This window comes from Rana temporaria, chromosome 3 (genome assembly GCF_905171775.1).
Source record: "Rana temporaria chromosome 3, aRanTem1.1, whole genome shotgun sequence".
Classification (NCBI taxonomy): domain Eukaryota; kingdom Metazoa; phylum Chordata; class Amphibia; order Anura; family Ranidae; genus Rana; species Rana temporaria.
Genome location: NC_053491.1, coordinates 161217092 through 161235573, shown reverse-complemented (window position 1 = coordinate 161235573; position 18482 = coordinate 161217092). Strand labels below are relative to the sequence as shown.

The following is an 18482-nucleotide window of genomic DNA, read 5'->3' as shown; positions in this document are numbered from 1 at the left end:
ACACTGGGAATCGGCTCCTAAATTTGAGCTTTGCTACAGCCATTTACATGACTAATGCGGCATCCATCGGAAAAACCTTGGATGTTTTTTCCGACGGAATTCCGCTCATGCTTGTCTTGCATACACATGGTCACACACATTTTCTCTGAACTTTCGACCACCAAGAACGTGGTGATGTACAACACTACGACAAGCCGAGAAAATTAAGATCAATGTTTCCGAGCATGCGTCGAATTGTTTCCGAGCATGCCTCGGAATTTTGCGCATCGGAATTGCTACAGACGATCGGATTTTCCAATAGGAATTTTTTCCGTCGGAAAATTTGAGAACCAGCTTTTTTCTTGGCGGAAATTCCGACAGCAAAAGTCCGATGGAGCATACACACGGTCGGAATTTCCGTTCTAAAGCTCACATCGGACTTTTGCTGTCGGAATTTCCAATTGTGTGTATGGGGCATTAGTCGGTAGTAGGGGTGCAACGGATCATCATTGATCCGTTCAGATCGGCACACCACGCAATCCGCGGATTGCGGCCATAGGAAAGGCCGCGGCTTCGGCCTAGCTCCGGAGCGGCGGCCATCTTGGTACACCCGGTGGTGACGGACTAGGTGAGATGTGGGGAGATGTGGACATTACAGGGGGAAGATGTGGACATTACAGGGGGGAGATGTGGACAATATGGGGGGAGATGTCGACATTACAGTGTGGAGATGACGTGGATATTACAGTGCGGAGATGATGTGGACATTACAGTGGGGGAGATGTCTGTGGATATTACAGTGGGAGAGATGTCTGTGGATATTAGAGTGGGGGAGATGTCTGTGGATATTAGAGTGGGGGAGATGTTTGTGGATATTACAGTGAAGAGATGACGTGGATATTACAGTGGGGGAGATGACATGGATATTACAGTGGGGAGATGATGTGGACATTACAGTGAAGAGATGACGTGGACATTACAGTGGGGGAGATGGCGTGGATATTACAGTGGGGGAGATGACGTGGATATTACAGTGGGGGAGATGACATGGATATTACAGTGGGGAGATGATGTGGACATTACAGTGAAGAGATGACGTGGATATTACAGTGGAGGAGATGGATGTGGATATTCCAGTGGGGGAGATGACATGGATATTACAGTGGGGGAGATGACATGGATATAACAGTGGGGGAGATGACATGGATATTTCAGTGGGGGAGATGACATGGATATTACAGTGGGGAGATGATGTGGACATTACAGTGTAGAGATGACGTGGATGTGGCAGTGGGGGAGATGACGTGGATATTACAGTGGGGGTGATGACATGGATATTACAGTGGGGGAGATGACATGGGTATTACAGTGGGGGAGATGACATGGATATTACAGTGGGGGAGATGACATGGGTATTACAGTGGGGGAGATGACATAGATAATACAGTGGGGGAGATGACGTGGATATTACAGTGGGGGAGATGAAGTGGATATTACAGTGGGGGAGATGACGTGGACATTACAGTGGGGGAGATGACATGGATATTACAGTGGGGGAGATGACATGGATATTACAGTGGGGGAGATGATGTGGATATTACAGTGGGGGAGATGACATGGATATTACAGTGGGGGAGATGTGGACATTACAGTGGGGACTATATATGGTGGTGATCAGAAAAATGATCCGATCCAAGGAACGATCCGAACCGTGAGTTTTTTGATCCGTTGCACCCCTAGTCGGTAGTTAGAAATGGACATTTATTGTTTACTATCACACATGGTGCTCTTTGCAAGCAGATGTGTCAATCATCCGTCCATAAAGAAACACCATTTTATTGCAGCATGTTATCTACTATGAATTATAAATCTCCAACAAAGAGAAATAAGAGTCCTTCTGTCTCTTGGCCATCTTTGTATCATTGTTACCAGCATTCAACATGTCCAGAGATTGCCATAGAAGCCTGTATTGAATCTCAGTTGAGGATGTTTCATGCACATACCATGCTGTTTCCCTTTTATATAACATGCAACATTGTTATCAGCCCCCAAACAGAAGTGTTTTTAGGAAAGTAAATGATATTAATTTATATTGCTTTGAATTAGTGGTGATAAATCCACTTTTATATTGGAGAATCTACTGTTATTCATCTTTACTAAGACAACACTCAAGCGCTGTGGCCTCTCTGTGAAGTGTTTTGACGACTCCTGCATGTGGTTAAACGAATATATTTTTTCCAATAAAAATATCACTTAGCACAAGGAAACCACGGTGAGATCTAATTGCAACATAAAAGCAAACATTAGAAACTCATGGGAAAACAGAAACTTTCTTTTACTGAAATGTTGTATACTGCAGAACTCAGCAGGTTTCTTAATACACATGTTAGCAATGTAAAAACCTTAAATGAAATTCATAACAAAAGAAAATATTTCTTGCCTCTTATAAAAATGCACCCCGGTCCTAGCCTCATTTAATATCAAATAAAAAGGTCAGTCTGATTGACTGATTATTTACACACATCTGTTTGAAGGGAAATAAGTTGTGCCAAAAATAATCTCTGTCTTTGTAGAAACCAAAGCCATGATAATTGGTAGTTTGAGTTTTGTTCAATACATAGACGTATAAAATATATACAGATGTGCTATGTTCCTTACATACATTTGTAAAGAAGGTTAACTTGGTAGTGTGACTCCAATTTAACGGGGGTTAATTTACAAAGGGGAAATAGGCTGTCCACTTTGCAAGGAAAGTTTCCCCTAGCTTAACAAATAAGGTGATTCTCTGGGACAAGGTCATTTAGAGCCCAGGGTGAACTTGCCACACTACACCAGCCCTCCCCCCCCCCCCCCCCAGATGTATGAGCATTTAGAGCTAGATTCACGTAGCTCGGCGTAACTTTTGGCAGGCGTAGCGCATCTCATATGCGCTACGCCGGCGTAAATCAGGGAGCCCAGAACGGTATTCTGCAAGATCTGGCGCCGTACGTTGCGGCGGCGTAGTGTAAATAGGCAGGCGTAAGCCCGCCTAATTTAAATGTGTAAGGTAGTGGGCGTGTTGTATACAAATTAGCCGTGACACCATGTAAATGTTTTCACGAATGAACGGCGCATGCTCAGAGTCACATCGCATATACTCCCTAAGATACGTCGGCTCAATGCTTTCGACGTGAACGTAACCTATGCACAGCCCCATTCACGTACCACTTACGTAAACGACGTAAAATTCGACGGCTGTTCCGACGTCCATACTTTAACATTGGCTGCGCCTCATATAGCAGGGGTAAAGTTATGCCGGACGTAAGCCTTACGTAAACGGCGTAGCGGGCGCAAGTACGTTCAAGAATCGGCGTATCTAGGTCATTTACATATTCTACGCGTAAATCTACGGAAGCACCCCTAGTGGCCAGCGTAAATAGGCAACCTAGATACGACGGCGTACTAACACTTACGTCGGTCGGAGGAAGCTATAATTCAGGCGTATCTAGCTCCCAGAATGGCACGCATAGATACGACGGCGCATCTTTCTACTTACGCGGCGTATCTATAGATATGCCGATGTAAAACAATGCTGAATCTAGCTAAGTGTCAGAAAAAATTCCACCCCCTAAAAGAAATTGAACATAAATCTGCATGTTTACCCCCTAAGCATAAATTCCCCTCCTCCCAGGACAAATTTGCCCCCCTGCTGAAATCCCACCTCCCAACAACAAATCTTTACACCCCCAACACATATGCCCTCCCCCAAAAAAATCACCCCCTCCTAGCACAAATCTTCTACCCCTCAAATTTCCCCTATGAGTGCACAACCCCCCACCACGCTAAATATCCCTTCCCAGCACAAATACTTCCACCCCCTCCAAAAAAATAGCTTCCTAGCACACATGCACCACAATTATTCTTACTAGGCCAAATCCCCCCCCTACCATATCACCTCTTTTAGCACAATCCCCCCAAATCCACCTCTTCCACCTTCTAGTACAAATCCTCTTCTCCTATCCCAACACAAATCCCCCTACATCCCCACTCCCAGCACTTCCACGCAGAATTCTCTTCCTAGAACAATCTCCCCCCCTTTCTGCCCCAGATGTCCCCCTCCCAAAACAAATCCCCTCCCCCTAATCTCCTCACAGCACCCCCCACCACCCACAATGCCCAGGGCAACCTCCCGTCCTGCCCACCCCTCCTGGCCCTGACCTCTGCTGACTTCCATAATCCAATCCGCCTTGCACTTGATTGATTTTCCTTGCACTTGATTGAGTATTATTTTCAAAGAGAATTTTACCACATTCAATAACCTAAGGTAAAATTTCCTTGCAAAGTGAATACCCTTTGCAACCCCAAAGTGTCCATGACATTTACGGCAAACCCCAATTCATCCAGTGGAAAATTATACAGCCTTTGATGTCCTGTGTAAGGTGCTTTCCTGGACTTGTAAAATTCTTTGTTCTGATGCCAAGTTACCCTTGCAGAAGCTGTTGAATGCTACTCTTACTGTTTAGTAACTGTGCAACAGCTTGAATTAGAGCATCTAGAACCCAATAGTCTGTACTGAAGTTCTTAAGTAGCCATGTCTCCTAATTGTGTCAAACAGGCAAAAAATGAAACATACTTGGCTTAATCTCCGAACCATGACCAATGCCATGATAGTTCATTTAATATATCGTAGCAATACCTGTCTCCCAACTGTAGGAAAAAGCACTCTAGTGTGCAGGATAGTGCATCTGCAAATGCCCCATCCCAAACAAACACTGTAAGCTCTGTCTTAGTTTGCCGTGATTGGGGCAAAAAAAGCTAAATAAGTGGAGAGCAAATATAAGAGCGTATTTTTTGCCTGGTTTGTGTTCAGGGGAGAACACTATTATATGTGTTGTGTATTTACCTTATAATTTTTATGTAAGATTAATAGATCTGATAGTTATAAGGAGACCTCCCATCACAGAGCTGGTTCAGGCTTGGGCAAGTTTGTGACAACAAAGTCAGAATTCTCTTCGCTGAGAGCCTGAGCTAATCCGAGAGCCTGAGCCAGCTTCTCCCTTCCCCTCCACTGCTGAGGGCTCCAGTGAGCACGGGGGGAAGCAGAGCGGAGAGCCAGTGACTTACTGGCTCTCTGGTCAGGGATCACTGAAAACTGAGAGTTTGAGTTTTAGAGGCAGCGGGGGATTTACAGTACAAGTGTTTTCATGAGTACAGCCAAAACCTGTCATTGATTTGTAAAGGCCGCTGTACGCAAACACTTGTCTATCCCGGGAGCCTCCCAGCCACATTGACATGCCAACTGTGCCAATGTGAAGGCTTCATTCACATGGGCATATGTGTATTTTCCATACGGAGTGCAGGTTCTTGTTTGCAGATGATCCTGTGTAAAATATACACCTAAAGTTCTTATGTCTAGACATGTACAGCATTCAGACTTTTCCCATTTTTCTAATGGCTATATGTGTGTACATGCGCACACATTTACATATAGTAAAATGCATCAAATCTGCAGATATGTACAGCCCTGGATGCAGCTGTGTCCTACTTTTTTGTACACTGCTAAACACAGCAGACATTTTTGTTTGTAGATACAGCTGTGTATTGCCCCATCAATTTCTATAGTGTTGTGTATAGATGCATTTAAAGCGGGGGTTCACCATAAAATATCTATATACCGTTACTTCCAGCATACTGCTGACATCAACAGTATGCTGTATTTTTATTTTTCGCTGTACTTACGTTTTTTTTGTTCTTTTCACCCGGCTTCCGGGTTCTCGCTCCCCCGGGGAGTAGGCGTTCCTAAGACGAGGCATAGATGAATGACGTGCGGGTAAATCTCGGCACGCCTTCCGAAAATATCCAAGATGGGACTCGGCACTTTACGGCGCCTGCGCAGTCAGCTCTACACAGCAGGCACAGGCGCCGTGAAGCGCCATAAAGAGCTGAGTCCCCGTCGGATATTTTCGGAAGGCGATGACGTGCTTTACCCGCACGTCAATGTCAATCGTCTCCTGGGAGGATCAACACTCACTCCCAGAAGACATTGCGCAGAGCTCCCCATCGGGGAAAAGAAGCGACACGCCCACTCCCCGCAAGGAAGAAGACCTGGAAGTAAGGCTGAAGACAGGTAAGTGTACACATTTAAAAAAAAAATGACAACGCTACAAGCCTTTATTAAGGCTGGAGATAGGTTAGATAAAAAGTTCATTTTGAGGGTGAACCTCCGTTTAAACGTGACATTTTGGATGCGTGTGTGAATGAGTCTTTATGCCAAAGCTAGTGTGAATAAGACCTTATCATCAGCTGTTCATGAACTTAATAAATAAGGTGGGGGGAGCAGACCCTGAGATCAGATCCATGCAATCATGGGAATAAATATGGTTGTAGCATGAAGATGGTTATGTTCTCCATAGACTTAAAAAAAAAAAATTAATACAAAATTAACACATGATGAGCTTCCTTATTTACAATATAAATAGAGCTAAACTTTAACTTAACCTATTTTCAGGTACCAAGGAAACAGCATTCATCTCAGCAGTGACAGCGGCAGGTCTGGTGCATTCTGTGACCCGGTCGTGCAGTGCTGGCAATATGACGGAATGCTCATGTGACACAAGTCTTCAGAATGGTGGCTCAGCCAGTGAAGGCTGGCACTGGGGAGGATGTTCAGATGATCTGCATTATGGAATGTGGTTCAGCAGGAAATTCCTGGATGCCCCTTATAAAAACTCTTCTGAGTCCGATATACTTAGTGCAATGCACCTACATAATAATGAAGCTGGGAGAGTGGTATGTATTACTGTGTAAATACATTGCAAGATAGGACAAGTACACTGCAGGGTTGTATTTACTAAAGCTGTATACAAAATTTGGTATGTGGGGATGGAGTGTTAAACACAATCAACCCTCTAGAAGGTACCATCCTCAAAATTCAATAATATAAATCAGTAAATATTATAGGACTTTAAATGTACATTCTTGGGTATATTAGACACAGACAGCTAAGATATATAAAAGTATAACATTTTTATTAGATATCACATAGATTAAAAGACTGATTTTAAACACATATTCACGAATTAAGCAGCCATATAGATATCTATCTTGGCCTTGGGATCCGGTTGATTAGCCAACCCGTTTTGCAGGAAAGCCACTTCATCAGGGCCTCAGATCTAATATAAATAAATAAATATAATATATAATTTATTTATTTACACACATATATATATATATATATATATATATATATATATATATATATATATATATATAATTTATTTATTTATTTACACACATATATTAATTATATATATATATATATATATATATATATATATAATTAATATATGTGTGTAAATAAATAAATAAATTTTATATATATATATATATATATATATATCTCATAGATAAGTATACATATAACATTTGCTCATTAAATAACGTAGTATCATAGGATATTTCAAATACAACTTAATTACATTTTTTTTTTTTTGGCTATATTAATTTCTTGTATTTTTAAAGGGTAGGAATGGGTTAAAACTCATCTCATTAGGGAGGGTCCTGCTCCTTTCCTACTCTATCCTAAAAAGGTATTCAGATGTTTTGGCTATACAGATACGTTAAAGCCAAGGTCCAGCTTCTGTCACTTTTAAATAGTTTACTTGGATGAAGCTGAAGTTGATGCTGATGCTACATACAATTTATACAGCGCTGACAGCGGATACATTTGTTAGTCAAGGTAATATAGTTCATTCAGAAATAAAAATAGATAAATAAATCCTGCGCTTAGGACCAAATGTGTATGCCAAAGGCATACAAAAAAAGTAATCCCCCTAGGAGGATAGCAAAAAGTGAAGAAAGTGTGGAAAGGGGGTAATGGCGCTGCCTACCCCTCTGTACCCCTAAACATTTGTAGGGGGAATGGACTCCTAACCAAGGGTCATTTAGTGAACTACTAGTAAGTGAACTAATACAATATTCAATGTGCAAAAACTATTATAAATAAACATTAATTTAATGATAAGATATATGTGTATACCTATACCAACCCTAATGTAGGTATGTGCAATATTATAACAACACAATTCCAATAACCATAGTATAGTGACAAAGAACCTTAATGACCATAAGGTAAAATATAGCACAACCAGTGCAGTGTCAGATACACCCTATGTCAACATAATAGAAATAATAATATGAAAAACCGATGGCATAAAATAAAAATCAAATAAAAATAAACAGAAAACAGCAACAGTTATATGATGCACCAAATATGAATCACATAGGTGAAGAATTGTCCTATGAGGAAACTATGACATACAGTGGGGATCGAAAGTTTGGGCACCCCAGGTAAAAATTTGTATTAATGTGCATAACGAAGCCAAGGAAAGGTGGAAAAATCTTCAAAAGGCATCAAATTACAGATTAGACATTCTTATATGTCAAAAAAAGTTAGATTTTATTTCTATCATTTACACTTTTAAAATTACAGAAAACAAAAAAATGGCATCTGCAAAAGTTTGGGCACCCTGCAGAGTTAATATCTTGTACTGCCCCCTTTGGCAAGTATCACAGCTTGTAAAAGCTTTTAGGAGCCAGCCAAGAGTCTTTCAATTCTTGTTTGAGGTATCTTTGCCCATTCTTCCTTACAAAAGTCTTCCAGTTCTTTGAGATTTCTGGGCTGTCTGTCACACACTGCTCTTTTAGGGTCTATCCATAGATTTTCAATTATGTTGAGGTCAGGAGATTCTGAAGGCCATGGCAAAACCTTCAGTTTACGCCTCTTGATGTAATCCCCCATGAATTTTGAGGTGTGTTTAGGATCATTATCCATTTGTAGAAGCCATCCTCTCTTTAACTTCAGCTTTTTCACAGATGGCATCAAGTTACCATCCAAGATTGGCTGAAATGTTATTGAATCCATTTTTCCTTATACTCGTGAAATGTTCCCTGTGCCATTGGCTGCAATACAACCCCAAAGCATGATTGATCCACCCCCATGCTTAACAGTTGGACAAAGGTTCTTTTCATTAAATTCTGTGCCCTTTCTTCTCCAAACGTACCTTTGCTCATTCCGGCCAAAAAGTTCTATTTTAACCTCATCGGTCCACAGAACTTGTTTCCAAAATGCATCAGGCTTGTCTATATGTTCATTTGCAAAGTTCAAACGTTGATTTTTGTGGTGAGGACGTAGATGAGGTTTTATTCTGATGACTCTTCCATGAAGACCATATTTGTACAAGTATCTCTTTATAGTGGAATAGCGTACCACAACTCCAGTGTCTGCCAGATCTTTCTGGAGGGATCGTGCAGTCAAACGTGGGTTTTAAATTGCTTTTCTCACAATCCTGCGAGCTGTTCTGTCTGATATTTTTCTTGGTCTTCCAGATCTTGCTTTAACTTCCACTGTTCCTGTTGACTGCCATTTCTTAATTACATTCCGAACAGAGGATATTGACATCTGAAAACGCTTTGCTATCTCCTTATAGCCTTCTCCAGCTTTGTGAGCGTCAACTATTTTCTAGACAACTGCTTAGAAGAACCCATGGTGCTGATTGTTGGGGCAAGGTCAGAAGAGTCTGGGCATTTAGGGCCAGATTCACAGCAGAGATACGACGGAGTATCTCAGATACTCCTTTCGTATCTCTCAGAGTATCTATGCGACTGATTCATAGAATCAGTTACGCATAGATAGCCCTTAGATCCGACAGGTGTAATTGCCGCCGCCGCTGGGGGGAGTTTGCGTCGTAAACCAGCGTCGGGTATGCAAATTAGTAGTTACGGCGATCCACAACGTTTTTTCACGTTCGCTACGTCGCTGCTAGTCTAGTTTCCCGTTGCAAAGTTAGTTGTTTTAGCTGCCCTAACTTTACACAGCCCACGTATGTGCTGTATAAAGTATGGCCGTCGTTCCCGCGTCGAAATTTAAAAATGTTTTCTTCTTGCGTAAGACGTCCGGGAATACGAAAGTACGCTACGCACGTCGCCGTTCGAAAAAATTACGTCACTTCGCGCAAAGCATGGCGGGAAGCGCGCCAAATTTAAATGGCACATGCCCCTTTGAATTACGCGGGCTTAAGCCGGAGGCCGCCGGCGTAAGTTTTGACGCAAGTGCTTGGTGAATCAGGCACTTGCGGCGGTGTAACGTATCTACGATACGTTACGCCGCCGCCATTCTACGTGAATCTGGCCCTTAAAACCTTTGAGATTGACATCACCTGGTCTTCCCAGACGATGATTGAGAACAATCCATGACACTGGCAGGTCTCAGCTTTGCAAAGGGGGCAGTGCATGCTATAACTTGTAGTAATTTCTCAGAGAGGAAAAAATTTGCCTCCCATAGTGTAGTATTCAAATAAAATTTTATTGCGGCCACTACTGTCGGCTATAACAAACGTAGTGTAGCACTTATATAAAAAACAGTTGTGGCCCAAATAAATACAAATAAAATAAAAATTCCAGGCTTGGCTACTATTAGCTACCAAGCTGATTAAAAACAGACTTACCAGGTGTTCGTAAAAGTCGCCTGTGCTAGCGAACAACAGCATGCGCTCCAGCTGCGTTCCACCTGGCGTTTCCCGGGAAGTAACGTGAGTGCGTAACTCCAACTTGCGCGTTTCGTCTTCTGAGTCTCTGGGGAATTACTACATCATTTGTTGCTGGGAATCCTTAATCGTGGACGATCCCGATCTATCAAGGGGAGCCCTGGAGTAACACAGTACCGGGAAGTCTGCACTGTATGTCATACATCCCCGGCGGGGTAGTAGGATCTGGTGAGTGGGGATCCCTGTGGGGGCAACACCGGAACCACTGCAAATCCACCATTTGTGACATAGGAGCACCTCCCTTACTGCAAGAAGTTGCACCATATAAATTATCAAATCCTTGTTTGGAAGCAATAGAACTTTATGTCATACTTTCCTCATAGGACAATTCTTCACCTATGTGATTCATATTTAGTGCATCATATAACTGTTGCTGTTTATTTGATTTTTATTTTATGCCATCGGTTTTTCATATTATTATTTCTATTATGTTGACATAGGGTGTATCTGACACTGCACTGGTTGTGCTATATTTTACCTTATGGTCATTAAGGATCTTTGTCACTATACTATGGTTATTGGAATTGTGTTGTTATAATATTGCACATACCTACATTAGGGTTGGTATAGGTATACACATATATCTTATCATTATATTAATGTTTATTTATGATAGTTTTTGCACATTGAATATTGTATTAGTTCACTTACTAGTAGTTCACTAAAGGACCCTTGGTTAGGAGTCCCATCCCCCTACATATTTTTAGGGGTACAGAGGGGTAGGCAGCGCCATTACCCCCTTTCCACACTTTCTTCAATAGTTCATTCAGGCCATCTTGATCCAAAGGAACTATTTTAAAGTGACAAAAAACTGGAGTTCCGCTTTAAAGGAAAACATCAAGGAAGGCTTTTTTTCACCCGGGGCTTGGTATAGTTAGTACCTGTAATTAGTAACATTGAACAGGATTTATTGGAGCTGTTTAGCTTTAATGAGTGTCAGGAACATGCAGCAGCATTTATAGCCATAATATAACTTGTGTGCACGTCTTCAACATTACAAAACAATATAAGTTGAATGAAATAATATGAATAATTTATTCAGAGAAACATGGAGACTACGTTTGGTAACTTCTCATAATATAAATGCTAATGCGCTATGGTTTTTTTTATATTTTAGGTTTTTGACCCACAACAAATATGTAGTATGTATTTGTAGGGGTTGTAGTATGTATTTCTGACTTTCCTCATATGCATGTTTTTTTGGGGGTCAGTGCTGTATAAAGCATTAAATCAATAGAATGAGTATAACATCCAGGCAAGTAGCACTTCAGATAAAGGTGCACAACAAAAGTCTGCATATTTACATTAGAAAAGATTTACAATAAAAATTTGACCTTTTATAAAGATCATATCATCTAAGTGCATGTATAGTCACAACATTATTAAAATTCTGGATAAAATAGGAAAGAGGTCAAACCCAGCCAGATTTGTTTACTGTCTATTTCCAGTGGGGCAGTTTCCCTTCACATTCTGTCCTATATACGTAACACAAAGTTAGAGGAAATCTCCCAAAGTTGTTCCTGAAACAGGTGTTCCCATTGGAAGATTCCCTGTTACCTCACAGATTTTCTCTCATTTTTTTCTCAGTAACAATGGTTACAATTCTCAGTAACAATGGTCACCAGTACAAATAAGGAGGGTGAATATCCCCATCTGGGACACCCGCAACAATAGGAATTTGACAGAAGGTCTATATCAGGGTTTCTCAACTAGGGCTCCTCCAGAGGTTGCTAGGGCTTCCTTGAGTAATGAGCAATTTCTGCCTCTCAGATAGGTTCCCACTGACATCACTGATCTTTTTAGCTATCTGTAAGGAGGTAATGCTTCCCAATTACCACAAATGTGATCCTTCTTCCCACTGACCATCACACTAATGTACAGTACCTTAAACTGAAGATAAAGTCATTTTTATATGGGGTTCCCTGATACGGAAAAGTTATTTCAAGGATTGCCTTGTGTTGAATAGGCTGAGAAAGGCTGTTCCAACTTTATACAAAAACAAAATAAGAAGGTTTGGCTTAGAGATATACTTAAAAGCAACTAGTTCATACAACAAGGTCCAAACCCTATGAGGGGAAAATATACAAGCAAGCTTTTCTGATGTTTATCAACCCTGACCAGTAGAGTTGGAGCTGGCAGGCTGGTGAGGGCTGTATTGGCTCAAGAGATGATGTTTAATTCTAAATATGACTGCATTGTGTTATATGTCAGTTGGGGCATGCAGTGAAGAACTCCAAGGTTATATTATGCCAGCTACAACGTTTTACAGGCAAAATCTGTAAAAAATGTTTTATATAATGGAGAGGAATGATTGCATCCATTGTGTTGTGATGTGTGTACATTACACTGTGTGTGTTCTCCAGGTGCACACCATCAGCTCAGCCTGTGTTATGTAAACCCAAGCCAGAACATTGGAAAAAACAGTTTACAGTACACTTGAAATCAACAGATGTGTCTCTCTTAGAGACCTGCTAAATTTGATAAATTGGACAATATATGTCATATTTAAAACTATGTGGATGGTGGGAAGGACTATAGTGACTACTTCAAAGGGTTATTCTTAGTCCTGTGTATTGTAATACTATTATAAATAACTGTAATATTAGAGTTAAGCCGGCCATAGATGGTTTGTCCCTGCTGAATCGGTCAAGATTCAAACCATCTATGGGCAGGCTGATTGTACCCAAGTTGATCCATGGATTGACTTGGGTACAGCCTGCATGCCGTTTTTTTTACGTGTGATTAATGCCAGTGGCTATAGCCGTTAGCAATAGTCACTGTGCACCCCATGCAGACCCCCATGCAGTTCCCCACGCAGAAGACAATAACTCCACCGGAGGGATTCCCCCATCAACACTGACTGTGGGAACCTAGTAATTTTGTTTCCTGCAACCTGTGGTTGCAGGAAAGAAAATCGTATCATCTATAGCCTGCCTTGAAGCCCCAGACTGGCATTAATATATTGTAGTAGGGATGTCCCGATACTAGTATCGGTATCGATACCGAGCATTTCCCAGAGTACTTGTACTCGGGGAAATGCTCCCGATGCTTCAGCGGATACCTGGGCAGGCAGGGGAGTTGCAAGTCTTCTCTCCCCCGTGCTCAGTGTTGTCTTCCCCCCGGTGCCGTTTTTCCCCGTCCGTGCTGCTCTCTCACCTCCTCCTGCCTGTTCGTGCAGTTCTCTCTTCTCCCCCCCCCCCCCCCCATGCCGTTCTCTCTCCTCCCCTTCCCCTGTCTGTCTGTGCCGTTCTCCCTCCCCTGTCAGGGGGGAGAGCGGAGGTAGGAGCCGCTAAGCCCGGCTCCTACCTTTTCCGAATGAACAGAGTCGGTGATCACTGACTCTGTCCATTCATATAACTGAGCATCGTAACCTCCTGTGTTTACGATGCTTCCGTTTATAAATGCAGAGAAGCTTCTCTACATTCATTTCAGCTGAGGCTGCTGAGAAAGGGACTGGGGAATCTGTGTCCTTAGTCCCTTTATCTGTCTTAAAGGGGAGATGTCAGAGGTCTGTTAAGACCCCTGAAATCTCACCAAAGACCCCCAACAGGGCTGATTAAAAAAAATAAAAAATTGCAATAATTCAAAAAAAAATAAAAAAAATTATGTAAATAAAAAAAAACACACACACTGACAATCCACCCCTCCTAAAAAAAAAAAAAATCACTGTAAAAAAAAAAAAAAAAAAAAATACTGCCACTGTCACATGACATTAACCACTTAAGCCCCGGACCAATATGCTGGCTAAAGACCCAAGGGGTTTTTACAGTTCAGGACTGCGTCGCTTTAACAGACAATTGCGCGGTCGTGCGACGTGGCTCCCAAACAAAATTGGCGTCCTTCTTTCCCCACAAATAGAGCTTTCTTTTGGTGGTATTTGATCACCTCTGCGGTTTTTATTTTTTGCGCTATAAACAAAAATAGAGCGACAATTTTGAAAAAAATGCAATATTTTTTACTTTTTGCTGTAATAAATATCCCCAAAAACATATATATATATATAAAAAAAAAAAATTTCCTCAGTTTAGGCCGATACGTATTCTTCTACCTATTTTTGGTAAAAAAAAATCGCAATAATCGTTTATCGGTTGGTTTGCGCAAAATTTATAGCGTTTACAAAATAGGGGATAGTTTTTTTGCATTTTATTTTTTTTTACTACTATTGGCAGCGATCAGCGATTTTTTTCGTGACTGCGACATTATGGCGGACACTTCGGACAATTTTGACACTTTTTTGGGACCATTGTCATTTTCACAGCAAAAAATGCATTTAAATTGCATTGTTTATTGTGAAAATGACAGTTGCAGTTTGGGAGTTAAACACAGGGGGCGCTGTAACATTTAGGGATCACTGTGTATGTGTTTACTAGTGTAGGGGGGTGTGGCTGTAGGACTGACATCATCGATCGAGTCTCCCTAATAAAAGGGATCACTCGATCGATGCGCCGCCACAGTGAAGCACGGGGAAGCCGTGTTTACACACGGCTATCCCCGTTCTTCAGCTCCAGGGAGCGATCGCGACGGAGCGGCTATAAACAAATAGCCGCGCCGTCGTCCCGGATCGCTCCCCGAGCGGACCCGACCTCCGCATGTACCGGGGGGGTCCCGATCGGACCCCCCACCCACGTCTAGGCAGGCACGTACAGGTACGTTGATGTGCCTGTCCGTGCCATTCTGCCGACGTAAATGTACATGAGGAGGTCGGGAAGTGGTTAAAAAAAGTATCGGTAATCGGTATTGGCGAGTACTTGAAAAAAAATTTGGTACTTGTACTCGGTCTCAAAGAAGTGGTATCGGGACAACCCTATATTGTAGAAAGTGAATTCTGTTTATTTCTTTATTTTTTAACTTTAAGGGGATGGTTTTCTTTTTTTCAATTGCACATAGTTAGTTATTCTTTGCAAAATTAATTCTCACAACATTCACTAAGCTAAGGGAACATTCCCTTGCAAAGTGAGCAGTCTATTTTCCTTTGGTAACTTTATGGGTCTGAAGTACATACATACATTGCTTTGATATACAAGTGCTTTGGATTACAAGCATGTTTCTGGAACGAAGTATGCTCGCAAACCAAGGTTTTACTGTATATACACTTGAACACACACAGTTGATTCAGAGGAAGGCAACCCCCCCCCCCTCCCCAGCAAAGCATGATCCAGTTTGCTCCAGCAGGGGAAATAATTACTTTCTGATGCCTCAAGAGGCAGTAGGATATTCCTTGGATCAACTGTACCTATAAATGCTAGTACCCAGTTATGTTATGTACATTTAGGAAAGAATCCAGACCTTTCTTAAAACAATCTACTGAGCTGACCAGAACCAGCTTTTGAGGGAGTCTATTCCACATTTTCACAGCTCTTACTGTGAAGAAGCCTTTCCGCATTTGGAGATAACATCTCTTTTCCTCGTAAAGAGTGCCCCTTGTCCTCTGCGGTGACCTTAAAGTGAATAACTCACCACCAAGTTTATATACAGTATTTGTACATTTTGATTATATCTCCCCCCTTAACCTCCTGTTCTCCAAAAGAGAATAAATTCATTTCAGCTAATCCTCATAGCCGAGTTCCTCCATGCCTCTTATCAGTTTGGTTGCCCATCTCTGCACTTTCCATCAAGTTCCCCGATATCCTTTTTATGAGCTGGTGCCCAAAACTGAACTGCATATTCCAAACGCGGTCTTGCTAATGATTTGTACCAGGGCAAAATGATATCTCTCTCTCTGCAGTCCATGCCTCCCTAATACAAGGAAGGATTTTGCTTGCTTTGGAAACCACAGCTTGGCATCGCATGCTATTATTAAGCTTATGATCCACCAGAACCCCCATATCCTTCTCTGCCATTGACTCCCCTAGTTGTACTCCCCCTAGTATGTATGATGCATGCATGTTTTTAGCCAACAAGTGCATAATTATACATTTATCAACATTAAACCTCATTTGCCACTTAGTTGCTTAAGAATCTTACTGTAATACTACGATATTCTTTTGATATACTCTGCTTATTGTAGACTTATATCTCTTTCCTAGGCAGTGGCTAAGCTTATGACAGTGGATTGTCGCTGTCATGGAGTCTCTGGGTCCTGTGCTGTAAAAACTTGCTGGAAATCCATGTCTTCATTTGAAAAGATTGGCAATTACCTGAAGGATAAATATGAGAACAGTATCCAGATATCCGACAGACTGAAACGAAAGGTTCGAAGGAAAGAGAAGAACCATCGAAAGATTCCCATCAGAAAAGAGGATCTTGTGTATACCAATCGTTCCCCAAACTACTGCGTGGAAGACCAGAAATTGGGCATTTCAGGAACTCATGGGAGGGAATGTAATCGTACTTCTGAGGGAGCGGATGGCTGTAATTTACTCTGCTGTGGGCGAGGATATAACACACATGTAGTTAGACATGTAGAAAGATGTGAGTGTAAATTTGTGTGGTGCTGCTATGTGCGCTGTAGGCGATGTGAGAGTATGACAGATGTCCACACCTGCAAATAAGGATTATGAGACAGACTCAGAGAAAGCCGAACGCCTTAAGACAATCTATACAGTGATAAAACTCATGTGCTATAAAGACTGATAATTTTGTTGGTCACTGCTGAAAATAATCATTATAGCATAGAATTGGGCCTATAGTTAGAGCACTTTTGGGTCAGTGGAAAATAGTCTAATTTAATGGAGCAGAAACTAGAGCAATTGATAATCTACTGCAATTTTCTTTGTTCTTAGCTCAGGTATAAGTTATGCACTGCATATGCATAGGCTTTTAAATATCCCTGGAATTGGATATATGCATGTTAGGAGACAGCATCTCTTCAAATCTCCGATATGAAATGTTTGCAGATTGGCAACATTAGCCAATTTATATTTTGATGGGTAGAAAATAAATGCTGGTTTCCTGCAAGGTTGTAAAAAATACCAGTTTCCAGGTATAGTTCTATATGGGGCTAAGTGCGCCCATAAACAAGGATTGGTCAAAAAATTTCCAACCAAGACACTGTAACCCATAGCCGGTTTCTGCAAGGATCAACCAAATGAATCAAAAACTAAGTATATCCATTAGCAGAGGTTTTGTTCTACAAGGACTGATTAGCCCATTTGTGATTGCAGTAACTATTTTTTACATTTTAAACTATTCTTTACCACAAACATAGCTTGGGGTTCTAAACATAAAGTCTAGAACCTGATTCAGCATACAACAAAGCCATATACAGTATGAGTACATCAAGTACACAGCAAAGCAGCTGTGCAAAATTTGTGGTGCCCTAATGAAAATGTGTTAAAATCAGCTACATCGATATTAGTTTTGCCACCACTGATGCTGGAATAACCAATATGTTCAATATCCAATAACACTGGTTTTAAATCTTCAGATCCATTGCTAACATCAATGGACAATTTTTCAGTGGAATGCTGGAATAGTCAAATTATAGTATTCGCTCAGGATTATTTGTCTTAAAGTGCCATTATACCTGTAGAAAATGCCACCTATGCTGTTTAGAGCAGCAGACCATAACTGAATAGGAGAATATCAGATTGATTAGGTCGGTGTTTCCCAACCTTTTTCAGCACCCTTTACATTTCCACACAATGTCAGGGCACCCCATTACAAAATTTAAAGGATGAAACAAATAGATTTACATAACAAAGCAACATCCAAATATGTAGGACATCCAACATTAGAGGTGATTTATTTTTACAAAACAAATATACCTTTGTACACTGGTACGGACTAGTATTTCAGAATTCCTCTTATAGCTAAAGTGACCCCAGTGATGATGGAGATGGGCAAAGAAAGATGCAGGCACCTGACATCCTCCTTATTAACCAATTACATCATCAGTTGTTGTTATTAGGATGCTAGCGGCTGGACCTTACAGTGCCCAAAATTGTAATGATGCACAATAAAAACATGTGGTTTGTGTAA

General features: G+C 41.3%; 1 protein-coding gene across 1 annotated transcript in view; it reads left to right on the top strand.

Annotated features, from left to right (window-relative positions):
- Nucleotides 1-18303, top strand: part of WNT16 (Wnt family member 16) — a 37785-nt gene extending 19482 nt beyond the window's left edge. The window contains exons 3-4 of the mRNA XM_040343742.1: nucleotides 6467-6747; nucleotides 16589-18303. Coding sequence (XP_040199676.1) covers nucleotides 6467-6747; nucleotides 16589-17053 — 746 coding nt within the window. The 3' untranslated portion in view covers nucleotides 17054-18303. The remainder of the gene's footprint in view (nucleotides 1-6466; nucleotides 6748-16588) is intronic.
- The last annotated feature ends 179 nt before the right edge of the window (nucleotides 18304-18482 follow it).